Raw genomic sequence first — 24615 nt, 5'->3', positions numbered from 1 at the left:
GACTATACACTGTTGCCGGATACTCTGGACGGGGTACTGTTACCGGACACTCTGGACGGGGTACTGTTGCCGGATACTCTGGACGGGGTACTGTTGCCGGATACTCTGGACGGGGTACTGTTGCCGGATACTCTGGACGGGGTACTGTTGCCGGATACTCTGGACGGATCACTGTTGCCGGACACTCTGGACGGGTCACTGTCGTCGGAACCTCGGGACTGGGCTGACGCACTGGAAGCCTGATGCGTGGGGAAGGTAGTGGAGGTACCAGACTGGGGACACGCACCTCAGGGCTAGTGCGGGGAGCAGGAACAGGACGTACTGGACTGGGCTGATGCACTGGAAGCCTAGTGCGTGGGGCTGGTACTGGAGGTATCAGACTAGGGACACGCACCCCAAGGCTAGTGCGAGGAGCGGGAACAGGACGTACTGGACTGGACTGATGCACTGGAAGCCTAGTGCGTGGTGCTGGCTTAGGAGATGCCAGACTAAGGACACGCACCTCAAGGCTAGTGCGAGGAGCGGGAACAGGATGAGTTGGACTGGGCTGACGCACTGGTAGCCTGGTGCGTGGTGCTGGTACTGGATGTGCCAGACTGAAGACACGCACCTCAGGGCTAGTGCGAGGAGCAGGATACACTGGACCGTAGAGGCGCACTGGTGGTCTCGAGCGCAGGACTGGCACCGCCCGTACTGGCTGGGTGCCCAATTCCCCCTGGCAAATGCAGGGCGCTGGCCCTGCGCACACCGGCCTGAAGATACCTGGCCTCACCACAGTATGCATTAACCCGAAGCACGGGACCTGTCCAGGCAAGCGTCCCACCCTAGTCAACAGCCAGTGGAATCGCGTTGCGCGAAATACAAAACCTCATAAATGCTATAACTTCAATTTCTCAAACATATGACCATTTTATAACGTTTTATAGATACACCTCTCCTGAATCGAACCACGTTGTCCGATTTCAAAAAGACTTTACAGCAAAAGCAAAACATTAGATTATGTTAGGAGAGTAACCAGCCAGAAATACTCACACAGACATTTTCAAAGCAACTAGATGCATCACAAATACCCCAAAACACAGCTAAATGCAGCACTAACCTTTGACAATCTTCATCAGATGACACTCCTAGGACATCATGTTACACAATACATGCATTTTCTGTTCGATAAAGTTCATATTTATATATAAAAACAGCATTTTACATCGGCGCGTGACGTTCAGAAAATCTTTTCCCTCAAATGCTTCCGGTGATCAGCGCTACAATTTACAAAATTACTATTCGAAAACATTGTTAAAATGTAATATTGTCATTCAAAGAATTATAGATTAACATCTCGTGAATGCCACCGCTTTGCCAGATTTAAAAATAACTTTACTGGGAAATCACACTTTGCAATAAACGACGTGGTATGCTCAGAAAAATAGGCTAGGCGATTCATGTTAGCGCCATCTTGGAACCATCAACCATCAAAAATACTATTGTAAATATTCCCTTACCTTTGATTATCTTCATCAGAAGGCACTTCCAGCAATCCCAGGTCCACAACAAATGTAGTTTTGTTCGAAAAAGTTCATAATTTATGTCCCAATAGTTCCTTCTTGTTCGCGCGTTCCGAAGGCTACTCAAAATGTACCGTAGTGCGCGGGACTTGTCATCACGAATGTGCAAAAAAAATATATTTAAGTTCATTCAAACATGTCAAACGTGGTATAACATAAATCTTTAGGGCCTTTTTCAACCAGAGCTTCAATAATATTCAAGGCGGACGATTGCATTGTCTTACTAAACGTTTCGAAAGGGGAGGGTAGCCATGGGCGGCCGCGTCATAGTAGTAAATGGCCCTCCCCCGGTGACCAAGTTCCACAGCCTCTCTTTGGGTCAGTTTGTACCATAGAAGACTCAAACCACTTTGTAAAGACTGTCGACATCTAGTGGAAGCCTTAGGAAGTGTTAAATGATTAATAAGCCCCTGTGTGTTTTAATGGCAAAAGTTTGAAGTGATTTCCACACATCAGATTTCCATTTCCTGTTAGGATTTGTCTCAGGGTTTTGACTGCCATATGAGTTCTGTTATACTCACAGACACCAACAGTTTTAGAAACTTTAGGGTGTTTTCTATCCAAATCTATATGCATATTCTAGTTACTGGGCAGGAGTAGTAACCAGATTAACCTTTTACATCTAGACGTTCCGCTAGCGGAACACCTGCTCCAATATCCAATGATAGGCGTGGCGCGAATTACAAATTCCTCAAAAATACAAAAACTTCCATTTTTCAAACATATGACTATTTTACAGCATTTTAAAGACAAGACTCTCCTTTATCTAACCACACTGTCCGATTTCAAAAAGGCTTTACAGCGAAAGCAAAACATTAGATTATGTCAGCAGAGTACCCAGCCAGAAATAATCAGACACCCATTTTTCAAGCTAGCATATAATGTCACAAAAAACAAAACCACAGCTAAATGCAGCACTAACCTTTGATGATCTTCATCAGATGACACACCTAGGACATTATGTTATACAATACATGCATGTTTTGTTCAATCAAGTTCATATTTATATCAAAAAACAGCTTTTTACATTAGCATGTGATGTTCAGAACTAGCATACCCGCAAACCTCCGGTGAATTTACTAAATTACTCACGATAAACGTTCACAAAAAACATAACAATTATTTTAAGAATTATAGATACAGAACTCCTTTGTGCAATCGAGGTGTCCGATTTTAAAATAGCTTTTCGGTGAAAGCACATTTTGCAATATTCTGAGTAGATAGCCCAGCCATCACGGCTAGCTATTTAGACACCCACCAAGTTTAGCCCTGACCAAACTCCGATTTACTATCTGAAAAGTTTGATTACCTTTGGTGTTCTTCGTCAGAATGCACTCCCAGGACTGCTACTTCAATAACAAATGTTGGTTTGGTTCAAAATAATCCATTGTTATATCCAAACAGCGGTGTTTTGTTCATGCGTTCAAGACAATATCCGAAGTGTAAATAAGGGTCACGCGCACGACGCATTTCGTGACAAAAAAAAATCTAAATATTCCATTACCGTACTTCGAAGCATGTCAACCGCTGTTTAAAATCAATTTTTATGCCATTTTTCTCGTAAAAAAGCGATAATATTCCGACCGGGAAAGCGTGTTTACGTACAAAAGAGAGAAAATAAAAGCATGGGATCCCCTCGTGCACGAGCCTGAGTCTCATAGTACTGTGACTGGCCACTATCCAAACACGCTAATGTTTTTCAACCAGGGGCTGCCTCGATATCATTCAGCTTTTTGCCGCCTTCTGAGAGCCCATGGGAGCCGTAGGAAGTGTCACGTAACAGCAGAGATCCCCTGTATTGGATAGAGATAATCAAGAAGGCCAAGAAATGATCAGACAGGGTACTTCCTCTACAGAATCTTCTCAGGTTTTGGCCTGCCAAATGAGTTCTGTTATACTCACAGACACCATTCAAACAGTTTTAGAAACTTTGGAGTGTTTTCTATCCAAAGCTAATAATTATATGCATATTCTATTTTCTGGGCAGGAGTAATAATCAGATTAAATTGGGTACGTTTTTTATCCGGCCGTGAAAATACTGCCCCTTAGCCATAACAAAAGCACGGGGATTTGGCTTGGGGCTTAATCCTCGCCCAGCCAAACTACCCGTGTGCCCCCCCCAAAATAATTTATTGGGGCTTCCTCTCCGGTTTGAACGCCAACCGTGTTCCCCTGTAACATTCCCGGTCCTCTTTCGCCTTCCTCCATGGGCCCACTCCGGCTTTAATCTCCTCCCAGGTCCATGACTCCCGACAGTCCATCTGTTGCTGCTCCCTCCTCCGCTGCTTGGTCCGTGTTTGGTGGGAGATTCTGTCACGGGTGTCGTAGGGTGTAGACCAAAACGCAGCAGGAAAATGTATACTCATCTTTTTATTAGTGAAGAAGGAAAACACAAACAACATATACAAAAACAAAACGAACTAGACAGTCTCGTCAGGCACACAGCAAAACAAGAAACAATCTCCCACAATTCCCAAAACGAACACACTCCTAAATATAGGACCTTCAATCAGAGGCAACGATAGACAGCTGCCTCCAATTGAAGGCCCCAATCCCATTACCAAAACATAGAAATACAAACGCCTAGACAGAACATAGAAATAAACTAACATAGAACGATAACCCAAAAACCCTGGACTACATAAATCAAATACCCCTCTACATACACCACCACCCCGAACCATATAAACCAAATACCCCCTCTACATGAACACATACACAAACACACCCTGAACCACATAAAACAAATACCCCCTCCCACATCCTGACCAAACTATAAGAACAAATAACCCCTTTACTGGTCAGGACGTGACAGTACAGTATGCAACAAGGCACTAAAGTAATACTGCAAGAACACACAGCAAAGGAATACACTTTTTGGCCTAAATGCAAAGCCTTATGTTTGGGGCAAATTCAATTCAACACATCACTGAGTAACTACCTCCTTATTTTCAAGCATGGTGGTGGCTGCATCATGGTATGGGTATGCTTGACATCAGCAAAGACTGGGGAGTTTTTCAGGATGAAAAAAAATGGTATGGAGCTAAGCACCGGCAACAACCTAGAGGAAAACCTGCTTCTGCCTGCTTTACACCAGACACTAGGAGAGGAATTCACCTTTCAGCAGGACAATAACCTACAACACAAAGCCACATCTATAATGGAGTTGCTTACCAAGAAGCCAGTGAATGTTCCTGAGTGGCCAAGTTGCAGTTTTGACTTAAATCTGCTTGATAAATCTATGTCACCTTGACAGAGCTTGAAGAATTTTGAAAAGAATAAATTGGCAAATACTGTACAATACAGGTGTGCCAAGCTCTTATGAGATTTACCCAAGACTCACAGCTGTAATCGCTGCCAAAGGTGTTTCTAACATGTATTTACTCGGGGGTGAATACTTATCTAATCAAAGTATATTCGTGTTTTATTTTTCATTCATTTTAAAACAAATTCTGAATTTTTTTCACACTTTGACATCATTTCATATAGATCGTTGACAAAAAATGTCAATTAAATCCATTTTGATTCCACTTTGTAACACAATAAAATATGAATAAATCCAAAGGGGGTGTAGACATTCTATAGGCACTGTATTATTATTATTATAAAATGCTTTTGTAATAGTACTTCTTTGTACGCCCCTTTCTTTCTCTTGCACAGTTGTGTGTATGTGTGAGAGTATGTGTTTGTTTGTGTACAGTAAATAAACCACTTTTATAACATGGCTTAACAAATACTATACTCACATCAGCCTATATTCTAGAAATCTTGGTAACACTTTACTTGACACCCAATGTCATAAGACATTATGACACAGTTATAACCATGTCATAATGTCATAGCAGCTAACATAACTTGTCATAATATGCTCATAACACTGCCATATACTTACATCTGTTGTGACATTTATTGTGTTATTTTATTGCTGGTTATGACACCTACACAAGAGTGTCAAAACCCACATTTATTCAAATTAGTTTTTTCCCTGCCAAGAACTTTCCTTTGATTTGAAAGTTTGTTTCTTATGTATTTTGTTGTTGTTGTAATGAATTCTTTAAAGTTACGTTTTTTTCTCATCATATTTTAAATAACTTGTAGAAAATACACTTTATGGCTGTCATGAATCATTATAACCATCCTGTGTCACTTTACTTGGACTAAGAAAAGACACTTTGACTGTCAAGAAGCATTATGACCATCATAATCAAATAAGTCAGATAGTCCTATTATGTACATGCCCTTATATTAGACATCAGTCAAAAAGAGGGTGTCTTGACCCGCTCCTGAAATCTGCTCCTGCATTCATCCCAGTCATCAGCAACAGAGCATTGGGGTAGGTGCATGTATGACATCAATGTGTGCGCAATTACAATGACAATTTAATATGGTCAATAAAAAAATATTATTTAACATTAACATACCTTTGACAGGTAGGCTATGGTGTAATGGAATGGTGTTATGGCCCAATGTTTTGTGGTAGGTTTTGACACTCTTATGTAGATGTGATAACCAGCCATAAAATAACACAATATATGTCACAACAGGTCTAAATATATGTGTCATGACAGTTATAGCAGGTTATGACAAGTTGTCAGCTGTTATGACATATTATGACATGGTTATGACCATGGCATAACGTGTTATGATGCCTGGTGTCAAGTAAAGTGTTACTGAAATCTTACAGAACACCCAAATAATAATTGTGTCTGGTGAAGACAGAATTCTGATATTTTACAAGTTTCCAAATTGTGTGATAGTTCATCTCTAACTGTAAGCGGATTGGCTATGAATGTGGTATGAGACAAATATGAGAAAGAGCCACACAACGTTCACATAGCCATGTTATTCCATCCTGTAGTCTGTGCATTCTGTTCCATGTCAGATGAGCATTCATGCATACTCTACTACGAACGTTGTGAAACACTCACACACACACACACCTGTGGTGTCCCGTCTGCATGCTGACAGCTCTGGGAGTTTGATTTCAGTATAGATCAAAGCTGGGAATTATGAGGTCCTCTCATTCCAACTCAGTACATTCAAAAAATTCAGTAAAAATAATAGTAAATTCTGTAAATCATGAAATTCACTTGACCCTATATCTTTGCTGTGAATATTCAGAAAGCAAATGACATAAACCAAACCAACAGGTAGCCTAAATGTCTGTAATTACATGTCAGTCAAACCAAACTACAGCAACAAGATCGTCTTGGCATGGACTTCATTCATTGGACTTTAAGACCCTCTTGAAATATAATAGTCATAAATAGCAAGGAGATAATCATGGAAGGACACTAATTTCTGTCTGTCTGTATTTCCGTCTCTCTGTCTGTCTTTGTCTCTGTGTTTGAACGGGTTGTGTTGTTTTGAGGGTTCGGACTTCGGAGTGTGTTTGTTAGCCAGTCAGGCAGTGGGTCACATAAGTCGAGGGTGGGGGGACAGCTATAAAGGTCTGATTACAATTGGCTATGTGCTGAATCATCTCACAGTAGATGTCTCTCTCTACAGTGCTCTCTGACTCACTTACCCTGTGTCCCAAATAGCACTTATTTTAAGGAGGGCCCATAGGGCGCACTGAAAGTTTGTGTGTGTTCCTCTGCTCAGCTCTCATTTATTTTATTCCTCTCCCACTAACTCTGTGATAATTTCATTGCAATTGGAACCAGCAGGCTTTCAATAATGACATGAAATTTAAAGTGTTTAATTAATACATGTTCAGTGTACATTATAGACAATATTCAGCCCCACTATATCTGAAAACCATTAAAGAGAAAAGTGACATTAAGTACAAGGCCTGATCTAAACTAGTCTAACCAGCCTTGTTTCAATGGCCAGACAGACTAATATATATTCCAATGTCCAGCCATAGACTAATATACAGTATATTCCAATGGCCAGCCATAGACTAATATATGTTTTTCCCCCTCTGAAGATGTTCCAACTCCTGTCCTGTTCCTCTACTGTGTAACATCTAACACCGCCGTGTGTCTATTCGTGGCATTAAAACTTTCATATGATCTGCGAGTCATCTGGCAATAGTGCAGCCTCTGCATATAGCCATGTGTGACTCTGCCATCTCAGACGGCTGATCAGGTTCAGATGGCAATTATCTCACGGTTTCACTGTCGAAGAAGAGGCATATTAACTTTGGGTAACATTATGTGTTGCACAGGGACAGTGTAATGGACTTAAATTCTCACTCTGTAAGATGTGCGTAATGCATTACATTTAAGGGTGGGCCTCTGACAAATACATATTTTTCATGCAGCGCTTGAGTTATATTTTATATCTGTAGAGAGCAACATTACATTCTTTTTAAGCATGTTTTCAAGCTATAATACATAGCTTGTTTACCAAGTCTTCTATGACAACTCAAACATAATTTGTTTCTTATGATTCTAAGACATTACAAGGAGTCACACAGACATCACAACGGAAATCAAAATCAAATAAAATTGTACTTGTCACATGCGCCGAATACAACAGGTGTAGACCTTCCCGTGAAATGCTTACTTACAAGCCCTTAAGCAACATTGCTGTTTTAAGAAAAATGAGAGTTAAGAAAAATATTTGCTAAATAAAGTAAGGTAAAAAATAAAATAGCAACAATAAAATAACAAGACCTATATACAGGGGGCACCGGTACCGGGTCAATGTACAGGGTAGTCGAGGTAATTGAGGTAAAGTGACTATACATTAATAATAGATAATAAACAGTGAGTTGCAGCAGCGTAAAAAAAAAGGGGGGGGGTCAATACAAAATAGTCCAGGTAGCCATTTCATTAGCTCTTCAGTAGTCTTATGGCTTGGGGGTAGCAGCTGTTAAGAAGCCTTTTGGACCTAGACTTTGCGCTCTGGTACCTCTTGACGTGCGGTAGCAGAGAGAACAATCTATGACCAGGGTGGCTGGAGTCTTTGACTCTGCCTGGTATAGAGGTCCTGGATGGCAGGAAGCTTGGCCACAGTGATGTACTGGGCTGTATGCATTACCCTCTGTAGCACCTTGCGGTCGGAGACCGAGCAGTTGCCATACCAGGCGGTGATGCAACCAGTCAGTATACTCTTGATGGTGCAGCTGTAGAACTTTTTGAGGATTTGAGGACCCATGCCAAATCTTTTCAGTCTTCTGAGGGGGAATAAGCATTGTCGTGCCCTCTTCACGACTGTCTTGGTGTGGTTGGACCATGTTAGTTTGTAGGTGTTGTGGACATCAAGGAACTTTAAGCTCTCAACCTGCTCCACTACAGCCTCTTCGATGAGAATGGGGGCGTGATCGGCCCTCCTTTTCCTGTAGTCTACGATCATCTCCTTTGTCTTGATCATGTTGAGGGAGCGGTTGTTGTCCTGACACCACACGTCCGGGTCTCTGACCTCCATATATGCTGTCTCATCATTGTCAGTGATCAGGCCTACTACTGTTGTGTCGTCGGCAAACTTAATGATGGTGTTGGAGTCATGCTTGGCCACTTGGTCATGGGTGAACAGGGATTACAAGAGGGGACTAAGCACACACCACTGAGGGGCCCCTGTGTTGAGGATCAGCGTGGCAGATGTATTGTTGCCTACCCTTACCTACCCTTACCACCTGGAGGCGGCCCGTCGGGAAGTCCAAGATCCAATTGCAGAGGGAGGTGTTTAGTCCCCCAGGGTCCTTAGCTTAGTGATGAGCTTTGAGGGTACTATGGTGTTGAACGTTGAGCTGTAGTCAATGAACAGCATTCTCACGTAGGTGTTCATTTTGTCCAGGTGGGAAAGGTCAGTGTTGAGTGCAATAGAGATTGTGTCATCTGTGGATCTGTTGGGGCGATATGCAAATTGGAGTGGGTCTAGGGTTTCTGGGATGATGGTGATGATGTGAGCCATGACCAGCCTTTCAAAGCACTTCATGGCTACAGAAAAGAGTGCTTCGGGTCGGTAGTCATTTAGGTAGGTTACCTTGGTGGTCTTGGGCACAGGGACTATGGTGGTCTGCTTGAAACATGTAGGTATTACAGACTCGGCCAGGGGCAGGTTGGAAATGTCATTGACGACACTTGCCAGTTGGTCAGCGCATGCTCGCAGTACACGTCCTGGTCATCCGTCTGGCCCTGCGGCCTTGTGAATGTTGACCTGTTTAAAGGTCTTGCTCACATCGACTACGTGATTACACAGTCGTCCGGAACAGCTGGTGCTCTCATGCATGCTTCAGTGTTGCTTGCCTCGAAGTGCATATAGAAGTAATTTAGCTTCTCTGGTAGCCTTGTGCCACTGGGCAGCTCACGGCTGGGCTTCCTTTTGTAATCTGTAATAGTTTGCAAGCCCTGCCACATCCGATGAGCGTTGGAGCCAGTTTAGTAGGATTCCATCTTTGTCCTGTATTTACATTTTGCCTGTTTGATGGTTTGTCTGAGGGCATAGCGGGACTTCTTATAAGCATCCGGGTTAGAGTCCGCTCCTTGAAATTGCCAGCTCTACCCATTAGCTCAGTGCGGATGTTGCCTGTAATCCATGGCTTCTGGTTGGGGTATGTGCGTATGGTCACTGTGGGGACAACGTCATCGATGCACTTATTGATGAAGCCGGTGACTGATGTGGAATACTCCTCAATGCCATCAGATGAGTCCCGGAACATATCCCAGTCTGTGCTAGCAAAATAGTCCTGTAGCTTAGTATCTGAGTCATCTAACCACTTCCGTATTAAGCGGGTCACTGGTACTTCCTGCTTTAGTTTTTGCTTGTAAGCAGGAATCAGGAGGATAGAATTAAGGTCAGATATGCCAATTGGAGGGTGAGGGAGAGATTTGTACACGTCTCTGTGTGTGGAGTAAAGCTGGTCTAGAGTGAACGGAACTCATCCAGTTTATTCTCCAAGGATTGCACGTTGTCCAATAGGACGGATGGTAGAGGCGGGTTACCCACTCGCCGATGAATTCTCCCAAGGCACCCTGACCTGCGTCCCCTGTATCGGCGTCTTCTCTTCATGCGAATGACGGGGATTTGGGCCTGGTCGGGTATCTCGAGTAAATCCTTTGCGTTCGACTTGTTAAAGAAATAATCTTTCTCCAGTTCGAGGTGAGTAATCGCTTTTCTGATATCCAGAAGCTCTTTTCGGTCATAAGAGACGGTGGCAGAAACATTACGCACAAAATAAGTTACAAACAACGCGAAAAAACACACAAAATAACACAATTGGTCAGGAGCCCGTAAAACGGCAGCTTCTTCTGGCACCACTCTATTCATGCATACTGGCATCATAATGCATTGAACCTGTTGGCTGTAGCCCTTTCCTGTAGAAAAAATTACCTAGTGGCCTCATGGGCCACTATTAATATTTTTCAGAATTTCAGAATTAATTTTGTAAAAACATTGCGGGTGTCAGAAAATCCTGTGTTTCTATGTTAAACAATTTTGTTATATTTCAATCTTCTGTGATGCATATAAAGTGTAATATTAGGATGCAAACTCAAAATTGAATATATTTCAACTCTATATCTGACATGCTGTCTTCTTTCTTTGCCCATAACCATGTGTGTGAGGTGTACACTTTTGTTTAAAAGTAGATTTGTTTAAGACTACCAAGAAACACTCTATGTGACCCTGATTTCGCCAACTGCAGTAAAATTAAGTAACATTATACTGAAATGTCTATCGGCAGGTAGGTACAGAACAAGATGAGAGCAGTAACCACGGTGACAGCATCAGAGGGTTTTCTTTGGTTATCGGAGAGATAGCGGAGTCATTTCTTGGCAGACATTTGACGAAACAGACAGACAAGCTATATTTAGACCAGTATCCATTTCTCCCTCTCCCTCCCTTCTACAATCTTAAGGGTCCCCCCTGTTTTCTGCCTCCTTCTCTACCCTTTCGTCCTCCTTGTGTCCTTCCACAGTGCCTCCCTGTCTTCCCTGACCTCTATCCTTTTTTAATCCTTTCTTCTCACCTCTTCACTCTCTCTCTCTCTGGTTTCTCTGTGTTCCATTACAGTACTTCCCTCTCACCATCACTAGCCCTCTCCATCTAATCTTCCTCAATCTGTCTCACTGTTGGCTGGTTTCTCTGTACATGGGCTGCGTTTCAAATGGCATCCTGACTGTTCAGCCACCTGGAGGGAACCAGAAATACTTAAGTTTAGGTGGCAAGACACCAAGACGGGCCAGGCCAGTTATTCCTGTTAAAAATGTTTTTATTTACAGCCATATTCTGGGAGAGGAGGAGATAGTGAAGAGGGCAGGAAGGAAAGACTGCCTCCGGATGATTTTAAGTTACTTGTGTACTGAGACAACAACAATCCACCAACATTAGAAATTACAAACCACCTCACACCTGCGATCAAACCAGCCCCCAAAGTTAACACATCTTACTGTAGGTATTGCTATAGTATGCCGCATACCCAATCTCAGCAGACCTCAGTCTCGGCGTGGTGACTTGTTTCCATGGTGATGGCTTTTACCACTCTCTTACATTGAGCTGTCCCACAATACCTCAGCAAATCAGGTTCCCTTTTGGCAACTCCTGTTTACTGGTTGGTCGCTACACTGAGCCAAACGCACCATGTGGCAATATTAGAGAGAGAGAGACTGAAGAGAGCGAGAGAGAGGGAGAGAGAGCGAGAGAGAGAGAGAGAGAGAGAGAGAGACTGAAGAGAGCGAGAGAGAGAGAGAGAGAGAGAGAGACTGAAGAGAGCGAGAGCGAGAGCGAGAGCGAGAGAGAGACTATGAGAGAGGTGCCTGTTAGTTAGGAGGTCAATCAACAACGATGTGGTCCACATGCCATAACCTACTTTTTGTGTCGCTAAACATTTCACTGCAATATGTTATAAGTTCTGTCTTCATCTTCAGCACCTGATGAACACCTAAGAGTCAAAACATTGTTTCATTGAAATTAGCTTCTTAGTTGCGTTGACATGAACTGTGCTGGCGATGCATTGAAATAAAATGGTCTGTACAGTACTTGTGTGAAAAAAGAAATGCATTCAGAACACAGTGAGCTCTCAGAGCCTGAGCTGTGGAAAAGGGGACTCAATGTGACTGGCAGCTATTATTAGAGAGACAAATCACACTGCTCAGCCACTAGACTACAGTACAGCCAGAGGCAGACCAGGGGGTGCTGATGACGGGTGGAAGTGGGAGGTTACTCCTAAATCAGGTCCATTAATGGTATTAGATACCAATTGATTCTTAAAGAATGTCACTTATAAATGCTTTATTAGCTTACTACAGTTACAGTACAACGGGTCTTACTGTATCTATAATAACCCCAAATCTAAGGTCGTATTGGTCAATTCAGAAGATGAGTTCCAATTCAGTTTCAGGACTATAAAAACATACATAGTGAAAATTGCTGCCAGTTCTCAATTGAATAAAAACATAGGTGATAAATTGATTGAGTTCAAATGGAATTGAACCCCCAACCCTGAAGCAAGTGAATCTGTTGTTTAGATCTAGGATGCTTCCCAAATGGCACCCTATTCCTTATATAGTGCACTACTTTTGACTATAGCCCTATGGGGCCTGGTCAAAAGTAGTACACTATAAAAGGGAATAGGGTGTCATTTGGGACACAAACCTAGTCTACTGAGGAGTTTAAAAACGACTATTATAAGCCTCAAGACCAGGATCCCAGCTGAATGGCTGCTTACAATTTTCACAAGAAAGAGTGTGAACTTGGTTTAATTAGCAACATCTGCTGCTAAGGCGCACCGAGCCCAAAGTGACGGAGTACTACACACTACACCTTTGTAGTGATAAAACACTGCTTAAAATAAAGCCAAAAGCCACTGAGTAGATGAGTCTTTGAGACAGAATGGGAGGGGTGTTGTTTAACATGGGCTGCGTGTAATAGCTTCGTTTTTATTGAAGTGTTGCACATAGAATACACATCAATGTTTTAGATATTTCATTTATTAATTGTTTTATCATACAAACAGTAGATAATATCAGGATCCTGTGTGTAGTAGACTAACCTCTGGCTTCTCTTCTCTCCTCAGGTCAGGTAGGGTGTGTCTAGGACCCATTTGGCCACTTGGACAGAGATCTGTTTTGGCATCAGGGGGGAACTGCCTGTGCCCATTTCCTGTGATCCCCAGTGCTGTTTCCTGTGTCTTGCCTACCACTCTGACTGTTGAGTTGGAGCAGCGACTCTCTGGTGCCCCACTGGCTGAGCCTGGCTTGGTCATGAGTGTGGTCGGGGCGCACCGCTACAGCATTGTGTCCTCGGAGGAAGAAGGCCTGCGTCTCGGTGCCATGCCTTCCGTCACAATGGGCAACGGCTTCGGTAACGGCAAGATCCACACAACGCGTCGCAAGTGCCGCAGCCGCTTCGTGAACAAGAACGGCCAGTGCAATGTGCACTTCTCACACATGGATGAGAAGTCGCAGCGCTACATGTCGGACATCTTCACCACGTGCGTGGACATCCGCTGGCGCTGGATGTTCCTGATGTTCACACTGGTGTTTGTGGTGTCCTGGCTGGCATTCGGCCTGGCCTTCTGGGTCATCGCTTTGCTTCATGGAGATATGGACAACCCGGGTGGTGGAGATGATAACTTCACCCCCTGCGTCCTGCAGGTCAACAGCTTCGTGGCCGCCTTCCTGTTCTCCGTGGAGACACAGACCACCATTGGTTATGGCTTCCGCTGCGTGACGGAGGAGTGCCCCTCAGCCGTCTTCATGGTGGTCTTCCAGTCCATTTTCGGCTGCATCATCGACTCCTTCATGATCGGTGCCATCTTAGCCAAGATGGCGCGGCCTAAGAAGCGTGCAGAGACGCTGTTGTTCAGCAACAATGCAGTGATCGCCATGCGGGATGGGAAGTTGAGCCTTATGTGGAGGGTGGGCAACCTGAGGAAGAGCCACATGGTGGAGGCCCATGTCCGGGCCCAGCTCATCAAGCCCCGCATCACAGAGGAGGGTGAGTACATCCCCCTGGACCAGATCGACATCAACGTAGGGTATGACACGGGCATCGACCGCATCTTCCTGGTCTCCCCGCTCACCATTGTGCACGAGATCGATGAGGAGAGCCCCCTGTTCGGCATCAGCAAGCAGGACCTGGAGTTGTCCGACTTTGAGATAGTGGTGATACTTGAAGGGATGGTGGAAGCCACAGCCATGACAGCGCAAGCTCGCAGCTCCTACCTGTCCTCAGAGATTCTGTGGGGTCACCGCTTCGAGCCTGTCGTCTTCGAGGAGAAGAGCCAGTACAAAGTGGATTACGCTCACTTCCACAAAACCTTTGAGGTGCCGTCCACCCCCCAGTGCAGTGCCAAGGACATGGCGGAGATGGAGGATGAGGACAAGGATCCTACGCCCACCGCCAACTCTTTCTGCTATGAGAATGAGCTGGCTTTCATCAGCCAGGACGAGGAAGAGAATGAGGAGGGGGAGGAGGATGGGGACAGGGTGCCAGAGCTGGAGAGACTGCAGGCCACCGTCAGCCTAGACCAGAGGTCATATCGTAGAGAATCAGAGATATGACCTTTGACATTTGACCTTTCATAATAGTTTTCTCGTAACTCAGTTCTAGCGGGTTGTTTTCCATGTGAATACATGCAGAGCAATGCAAGTGCCATATGAAACCCATGACTTATGTGTTCGCATCACGCTACAGCCATGAGTGGAGACAGCAGTGCTGCTTGCTCATAGCATGGAATAACAGGAACGGTCATAAAAAGACCCCTCTCTCTTTAAGAAAGCTTTAAATATTTTGGTCTTGAGATGGTTTGAGGTAGGAGCTTTATATAATGCAATATTCATTGTCTATTAGGAAATAATATCTTAGCTATAAAAAAATATATATTGATTTCTTAGTTGAGTGTGTGAAGTATTTTCAACAGATCAAGAGGGTATTTTGGGGGATTCTAATAACTGCCCTATATTGTAGTTTACAGAGTCAAAGAGGCAGAGTGTGCTGGAAATAGAAACACTGGATACCTACTGCTGTTTAGTTAAACATTTTCTATATGCACACCTGTAGTTTTAAAGGTGCTTTACATAAATAGTGCCTGCTGCTAATTAGCTATTTGAAATAAATATGAAATATAAACTTCAAATTGGAAGAATACAGTGATAAAATGCATAAATGCATACATTTGCGTTGTGTATTTTGCATTTCTATACAATTTGAATCCCTTAGAAAATGAACAATGGATAGCATGAAAGTAGATTTTGTTATATTACTGGGAACCTGTATAGAAAACTATTAGTGGGCACAATTCACTATCAAGTGAACAAAACACTATGTTTTGCTGTCTAAATCACTCTCTAGAAATTGCACCCCACCACTTTATTTGTTTTGAACAGGGAATCTGATTGATTTAGACAGCTCCAGTTGTTGCACACAGCTGAATGGCAGACCAGGCAGCAACATTGATAAAGCACAGTTACAGGTTAGCTCGTACCGAAATCTAGCACAAATAGAACAAAGCACTGCATTAGGGGGCTACACTCGGCTACACTTGAAAATCAAACAAATTAACCCATTAGCCACCGCACAAAAGCAAAAGATTGGCTAACAAAAGAACGGTAGCCTTAGCTGTATATTAGGCTACATTTCAGCTGATAATACTAAAATGGGAGTTGGCTGGGTGACTGAGGTTAAAGACCAGATAGTATAGAACTGTAGAATTGACCTACTGAAAGACAGTCTTACCAAAAACCTTAAAACAGAGGAAATAAGTGAAAAGTGGGAATAAAAGAGCGAGAAAGAAAGAAGATAAGAGATTAAAGTTGGCCGGTAAAGTCAATCAATCATCACGTAGGTAAAGTATGGTACGGTACTAAAAATGGGTATATAATTTGCACTGTTACATCTCCTTCCAGTCATCACAGTGGCTGAGGAGACATCAGTCAAGACATGGGTCATGTTCATTAGGCACCAAAAGGGAATAAAAACAGATTAAAACAGGAACCGCAAATTTTTGTTTACTATTGCATATGTTTTGAAACGTTGTGTGCCCTAATGAACACGGCCATGAGGTTGCTTAAAGAGGAGATACCATTGGACATCCCTAAACAGACCCAAAGGAGGAAATAGTGAGAAATAGAATATTGGAGAGAGACAAAAGAGGATTACATTAGCGACCTGTTCTCCCACAAGGGCTCTTTGCAGACAGGCAGCACTTGGAGAAATGAACATGTCTAATTACAGTACGGGGGAATATGTAACATAATTTAAATAAATTAAATGTGTTGTAGAAATAGATTACTGCCTGCAAAACTTGTCACCATGAATTAGAAAAACCGGTGAGAAATAGTGCCAAATGATACCTATTCCCTATATAGTGCACTACTTTTGACCAGAGCCCTATAGGTGTGTAGGGAATAGGATGCCATTTGTGACGCAGGTCTTGTTCTTTCTGATTTTCATATCTGAACTATGCACCTTAGATACAGTTTTAAGAAAAGAAGGGTGAAAACTAATAACAACACGAAAACAATACTATAGAGTCAAGACACAGGTCATTCATTTAGGTTCAACACAACAGTAAGTGTACACCTGACAGATTTGGACATATGTCAGTAATATGGTAGTAGATCAGACCCTCTCTTAGGTTAGGTTACTACTGTTTTACTTACACCAATTTATGCTACTCCAGTTTTGAACGGGAATCAAGAAGTGTATGGTGGTAGGGACTTGTACTACAGTGGTTTATGTTAATTTAAAACTGGGTTGTACAGTCCTGCTATCCAGAATACTATCAAGGTCCATTCAGATAAGCATTATTCTCAAGGTGATGCTTGCTGTTGGCTTTTGTGGGCGTGTATCAGAACCTCTCATGTTGTATCCAATCCAATCAACTGACTCCTATAATTCAAACCCTTGGCAATAGACAGAAGATAGGCCCAAAATAGACCTCCTGATGCTTCTTTTCTTTCAACACTTTCAAGCAACACAAAACTTTGGCTTCAAGCCCTAACTATCCGTCGGGACTCTTCTTCCCAAATGAAACCTAAACCAAAGTTGTGTACTGGACTGTGTAGTCAGAGCCAGATAAAGCTGGTTTTAGTGCATGAACTTGAGCAATACTCGTCCATGTACTGTATGTGTCAGGTTGTAGTATCCAAAATGGCACTCTATTCCTTATATAGTGTATTATGGTGCTCATGCTCTGGTAGAGCAAAGTAAAATAGAGTACTACAGTACATAGGGAATAAGGCGCCATTAAGGACGCACCCTCAGTCCTCCCTACAAATCCAACAGAGCCCCAGGACACTGTATGGAGGATCCACAGACCGGTCAAACAAGTTACTGTTTTCTAGTATATTTTTGTAGAGTACCAGAATTCCTTGTCCCTCCTACTGCACAAAGTAACTCACTATATAGTCCTATATGACCTATAATAGTTTTTGTGGCAATCTTTCATAGAGTAGACATTAGGGACATAGAAATGTATTGTATAGAATGGCCATCACCTTTTGAAAAGCAATGTTGGATGGATGCCAGTCAGATGGCTAATGAACTTGGAGGAGTAGTGGTTTGACGAAATATTCAAGTAATTGTTGATTTTTTGTTTTGTTTCAGAACTTTGTGTAATTCACACACTATCTGATCTGTTAAATTGTGCGGCTATATCGTTTTGTTGATAATAATTCATGTGGAATGGAGAGAACAGTATCAATACATTGTAATTCTAAACTAGCTCTCACAGTCTCATGTCAGAATTAGAATTACTTCATCCATGTCTCTCAAAACGTCCAATTTCTAAGTTCTTCCAAACGTCAAATTGTGTACTTAGGCATTAACTCCACATTTTGTGGAGTTAAAAACTCAAAAACAACTTTCTTTTACTGAATTTGAACATGCAATCTTTGACAGCAGAGGCAGATGCCTATGCTTACCCACAATCCCTGTCTACAATGTCTAAGCAAAAGCAAAAGCAAAAGCAAAACCTACTTGAAAGTAACAGTGCTCCCTGTTGCACATAGTGGCCAGTTTCCACGTCATATCAGATATTGATATATGTCGACTACTGACTGGTGTCACGGGTGAACTGGCTGGTAATTCTACAGCATCACATTATTTAGCTTTCTGGGAAGGTTAACACATGGCAAGGAAGATTGGTTGCGTCCAAATGGCACGATATTTCTTTATTAATGCACAACTTAGGGCACTGGTCAAAAGTAGTGCACTTTGAAGGGAAATGTGCTGCTACTACTGTTCAAGGTGTCGTCTCTGTAATAATGATGGCAATGGGTGATCCCAAAAGTAGTGCACTTTGAAGGGAAACGTGCTGCTACTACTGTACAAGGTGTCGTCTCTGTAATAATGATGGCAATGGGCGATCATAGAGATGCAAAACCATCATCAACATCTGCTTTATCTACGGTATCATAGGGTAGTGGATGACCATTGATATTTAATGAGCCGAATTAACACTTTTGATACCCAATTCCCTATATAGTGCACTACCTATGCCCTGGTCAAAAGTATTTCACTATGTAAGGAATAGGGTGCCATTTGGGACTTAGACTTAGTTGTCTATGACTCTTAGTAATACTCCCATATGGGTCCGTAGATAGGACAGTCTGTCTATGCGCAGTGGAAACTTACTTGCTCACTATTTTCATAAATCAACACTATTCTATTTTTATATCAGTCTTGGTGAGCTGTTTTCTTTCTCTGAATGTGCTTGGAGGACGAGGAAAGGGGTTGAGTTAGCTTGATACTTGAGCACAAACTGAAACTGAAAACCTGGGGATGAGGAGAGGGAATTGGGGGGAAGATACAAACTGAAACTGCATTCAAACTGAGCTTTTAGCACGTCATAACTACTGATCTATAATCTCTAAATCTAGAATTAAAATACCAATAACATAAGCCATCAGATGATACCAACCAGAGAGTTGTGGAGATATAAGAGATGTCCGAGCTGCTCACTAAGTCTCTGATTAAAACGAATTGCTATTTATCTTCAGAAAGGAGAAGGGATTCTGTAACTGACTCGACTGGATGGACTGGTTGAACTTTGACCTCTATCGGACGTCTTCCACTGTCTGAACGAGCCCGAGATGCTGAATTACACTGACTGGGTTGTTGTTGATATATTTTTCTCCTACCTTTTGGTTTATTTCAATGAACAATGAACGATGAAAACTTTAATAAATCATCAAAAAAATATATATAATTACAAAATGTAACTGCGTTTTAACTGTGTCTCTTTTCTCATTGACATAATGATTTGTGATGTGACTGAAGAGAAAGAAGTGTGGGCGTTAAGAGGAGAGAGGGAAGAGAAGAGGAGTGAGAGAGAGAGAGAGAAGGATGGAGAGAGAAGAGAAAAGGGAGAGGGAGAGAGAGAGAGAAAAGAGACAGACAGGTGTGATTTATGATTGGCAATTTGGGGTACAGTGTCAGAGACTCCTACTCACACACACACAACACACACACACTTTCAAGTGGAGAGGATCCACAGTTACAGTATAGATTGATGTGTAAGTCCTTATAAGGTCCCTGATCCTACAGGACTAATCAACTTTGAGTAATAAATGGAAAGTGTAATCTGCTATGGGATAAATAGTGTGTGTGTGTGTGTGTGTGTAACATGTTATGTTGTGTGTATATATCCCAAAAAAACGAAACATTTCTTATTTTTCAAAAGGCTATGGATCAGGGTTATGTATCGACGCCTGAAAACATGGGGTAAAAAAATGCCACAGCTGGGCCAACAACGAAATAACACAGCGGTCACATCCCAAATGGAACCCTACTCCCTACATAGTACATACATTTGAACAGACCCTTATTGGCATTGGGCACAGACGTCAATTCAACATCTATTCCACATTGGTTCAACGTCATTTCATTGATTCAACCAGTGTATGTCCAGTGGGCAGTTACCAGCTGCCAGTATAACCACCTCTCCATTAAGCTCTGACCCTTGACTGTGTGTGTGTGTGTGTGTGTGTGCGTGCGTGCGTGTGTATACAGAGACACAGCAGTTGAAATACAGTACCAGTCAAAAGTTCTTGAAATGTTCCGGATTGACTGTCTTAAAGTAATGATGGACTGTCGTTTCTCTTTGCTTATTTGAGCTGTTCTTGCCATAATATGGACTTGGTCTTTCACCAAATTGGGCTATCTTCTGTATACCACCCCTACCTTGTCACAACACAACTGATTGGCTCAAACGCATTAAGAAGGAAAGAAATTCCACAAATTAACTTTTAACAAGGCATACCTGTCAATTGAAATGTATTCCAGGTGACTACCTCATGAAGCTAGTTGAGAGAATGCGAAGAGTGTACAAAGCTGTCATCAAGGCAAAGGATGGCTACTTTGAAGAATCTCAAATATAAAATATATGTTGAACACTTTTTTGGTTACCACATGATTCCATATGTGCTATTTCATAGTTTCGATGTCTTCACTATTATTCTACAATGTAGAAAATCATTTTAAAAAATAAAGAAAAACCCTTGAATGCGTAGGTGTGTCCAAACTTCTGACTGGTACTGTATGTGGTCCATTTTTGTGTGCGTGGCCAGGATTCAATCCGATCTCGGTTATAGGAATTGTGATCTCCGCAAAAGCGGGAACATTGCCTTTAAAAGCTGAAATTCCTATAATCTGCGATGGGATTGAATCCTGGCCTGTGTCTATGTGTGTGTGTGTGTGTGTGTGTGTGTGTGTGTGTGTGTGTGTGTGTGTGTGTGTGTGTGTGTGTGTGTGTGTGTGTGTGTGTGTGTGTGTGTGTGTGTGTGCGTGCAAACATGTTACTTGTGTGTGTTAAATCCAAGCATGTACAGAAGGATCAATGGGAATATTCTTTTCTCAAAAAAAAACATCTTCATTCCAATCAGATTAGATTAGTGATGATGACGTAATGTCACCTCTATAGTTCCCATGACAGCCAGAGTGCGGCAGTGCCATGGGTCAGCGTGAAGCCTAATCTGGTGCCTAAACCTGCTGGTGCATCCTGCCAATTAATCCCTGACAAGATCACAGGTCAAAGGGTCGTGTGCCATTGCTTCCCAAATGGCACCCTATTCCCTTTATAGTGACTACTTTTGAACAGGGCCCGTAAGAGCCCAGGCACTATTTAGGAAATAGGGTGAAATTTGGGAGTCAACCCAGGCCTCTTACCTAGGCCTTCTACATAAGAGTTAATTTGTCAGTCGCGCACCAGGCATCACTGTGTAATCCGGGTAAAGGACGGACACCATGGTTGTGTCCCAAATGACACCCTATTCACTTTATAGTGCACTTCTTTTGATCATGGCAAAAGTAGTGCCATATACAGTGCCTTCATAAACTATTCATACCCTTTGACTTATTCAACATTTTGCTGTGTTACAGCCTGAATTCAAAATGGATGTAAAAAACATTTTTTTACCCATCTACACAATTTCTAAAAACATGTTTTCACTTTTTGTCATTATGGGGCAGAATGTTTTGCAAATTTATTGAAAATGTAATACAGAAATATTTAATTTACATAAGTATTCACACCCGAGTCAATATTTGTAGAAGCACCTTTGGCAGAGATTACAGGTCATCTTGGGTATGTCTGCATCAGCTTTGCACATCTGGATTTGAGGAATTTCTCCAATTCATCCTCGCAGATTTTCTCAAGCTTTGTTAAATTAAATGGGATGCGGCGGTGAACAGCAATCTTCAAGTCTTACCACAAATTTCCAATGGGATTCAAGTCTGGGCTTTGGCTGGGCCACTCAAGGACTTTCACATTCTTGTTCTGAAGACATTCCAGCATTGCTTTGGCTGTATGCTTGGGGTCAATGTCCTGTTGGAATGTAAATCTTTACCCCAGTCGAATGTCATCTGCACTCATCAAGGATAAAAAAAAAAATTCTCCCTAATTTCGTGATATCCAAATGGTAGTTACAGTCTTGTTCCATCGCTGCAACTCCCGTACAGACTCGGCAGAGGCAAAGGTCGAGGGCCATGCATCCTCCGAAACACGACCCTGCCAAGACGCACCGCTTCTTGACACACTGCTCGCTTAACCCAGAAGCCAGCCACGCCAACCTGTCCGAGGAAACACCACCCAACTGGCGACCGTGTGGCGTGCATGCGCCCGGCCCGCCACAGGAGTCACTAGACCGCGATGGGACAAGGATAACCCCCGGCCGGCCAAACCCTCCCCTAACCCGGGCGATGCTGGGCCAATTGTGCGCCGCCTCATGGGTCTCCCGGTCGCGGCTGGCTGTGACACAATCCGGAATCGAACCTGTATCTGTATTGACGCCTCTAGCACTGTGATGCAGTGCCTTAGACAGCTAGGGAGGCCCTTTTACTCATCAACGATTTGCCTGTATTTGGCTCCATTTTATTGTTCCCTCTATCCCTACCAGTCTCCCAGTCCCTGCCGCTGAAAAGCATCCCCATAACATGATGCTGTCACTGCAGTGCTTCATGGTAGGGATGGTGTTTAGACAGGTGATGAGCTGTGCCTAGTTTTCTCCAGACATAGCACGCCAAAGCGTTCCATTTTTGTCTCATCAGACCACAGAATCTTTTGTCTTATGATCTCAGATTCTTTCACAAACCTTTTGGCAAACTCCAAGCGTGCTATCTCAGGAGTGGCTTCTGTCTGGCTACTCTCGCAAAAAGCCCAGATTGGTAAAGTGCTGTTGAGACTTTTGTTCTTCTGGCAGGTTCTCCCATCTCAGCCAAGGAACTCAGTAGTTCCGTCAGAGTGGTCATTGGGTTCTTGGTCACCTCCATGATCAAGAACCTTGACCGGTTGCTCAGTTTGGTCGAACGGCCAGCTCTAGGCAGAGTCTTGGTAGTTCCATATTTTTTCTATTTCCAAATGGAGACCACTGTGCTCTTGGAAACTTTCAACACTCTAGAAATTGTTTTATACCCTTCCCCAGAAACAGTATATGCCTAATCACATTTCCATCTACTGTAGGAGATCTACAGACAGTTCCTTGGACTTCATGGTATAGTTTCTGCTCTGACATGCACTGCCAACTGTGGGACCTTAAATAGACAGGTGTGTTTCTTTCTAATTATGTCCAAACAATTGAATTGGTCACAGGTGGACTACAATCAAGTTGTAGCGACGTCTCAAAGATGATCAAAGGAAATTGGATGCACCTGAGCTAAATTTGGAGCGTCATAGCAAAGCGGTATGAATACTTATGTAAATGAGATATTTCTGTATTTCATTTTCAATAAACTTGCTAACATTTCGAAAAACATGTTTTCACTTTGCCATTATGGGTTATTGTGTGTAGATAGGAGAGAAAAAAATCTATTGAATCAATTTTGAATTCAGGCTGTTACACAACAAAATGTGGAATAAGTCATTAGGCCCTAATATATGGATTTCACATGACTGGGAATACAGATATGCATCTGTTGGTCACAGATACCTTAACCTCCCTGGGCAAGGTGGGACGTTTGCGTCTGACATTAACCTCCCTGGGCAACTAGTCAACAGCCAGTGGAATCGTGTGGCGCGAAATACAAATACCTCAAAAATGCTATAACTTCAATTTCTCAAACATATGACTATTTTACACCATTTTAAAGACAAGACTCTCGTTAATCTAACCACATTGTCCGATTTAAAAAAGGCTTTACAGCGAAAACAAAACATTAGATTATGTCAGGAGAGTACCCTGCCAAAAATAATCACACAGCCATTTTCAAAGCAAGCATATGTCACAAAAACCAAAACCACAGCTAAATGCAGCACTAACCTTTGATGATCTTCATCAGATGACACTCCTAGGACATTATGTTATACAATACATGCATGTTTTGTTCAATCAAGTTCATATTTATATAAAAAACCAGCTTTTTACATTAGCATGTGATGTTCAGAACTAGCATACCCACCGCAAACTTCCGGTGAATTTACTAAATTACTCACGATTAACGTTCACAAAATACATAACAATTATTTTAAGAATTATAGATACAGAACTCCTTTATGCAATCGCGGTGTCAGATTTTAAAATAGCTTTTCGGCGAAAGCACTTTTTGCAATATTCTGACTACATAGCCTGGCCATCACGGCTAGCAAATTTGACACCCACCAAGTTTGGCCCTCACCAAACTCAGATTTACTATAAGAAAAATTGGATTACCTTTGTTGTTCTTC

At 42.6% G+C, this 24615-nt stretch overlaps 1 protein-coding gene across 1 annotated transcript in view; it reads left to right on the top strand.

Annotated features, from left to right (window-relative positions):
- LOC106600689 (ATP-sensitive inward rectifier potassium channel 12-like) overlaps positions 1-20434 on the top strand; it is a 53754-nt gene extending 33320 nt beyond the window's left edge. Inside the window, exon 2 of the mRNA XM_014192242.2 lies at positions 13528-20434. Coding sequence (XP_014047717.1) covers positions 13715-15016 — 1302 coding nt within the window. The 5' untranslated portion in view covers positions 13528-13714 and the 3' untranslated portion in view covers positions 15017-20434. The remainder of the gene's footprint in view (positions 1-13527) is intronic.
- Positions 20435-24615: the final 4181 nt, after the last annotated feature.

The sequence above is a fragment of the Salmo salar genome, chromosome ssa03 (assembly GCF_905237065.1).
Source record: "Salmo salar chromosome ssa03, Ssal_v3.1, whole genome shotgun sequence".
Taxonomy (NCBI): Eukaryota; Metazoa; Chordata; class Actinopteri; order Salmoniformes; family Salmonidae; genus Salmo; species Salmo salar.
Note: the sequence above shows the minus strand (reverse complement) of the source record. Positions and strands in the feature narration are given on the sequence as shown.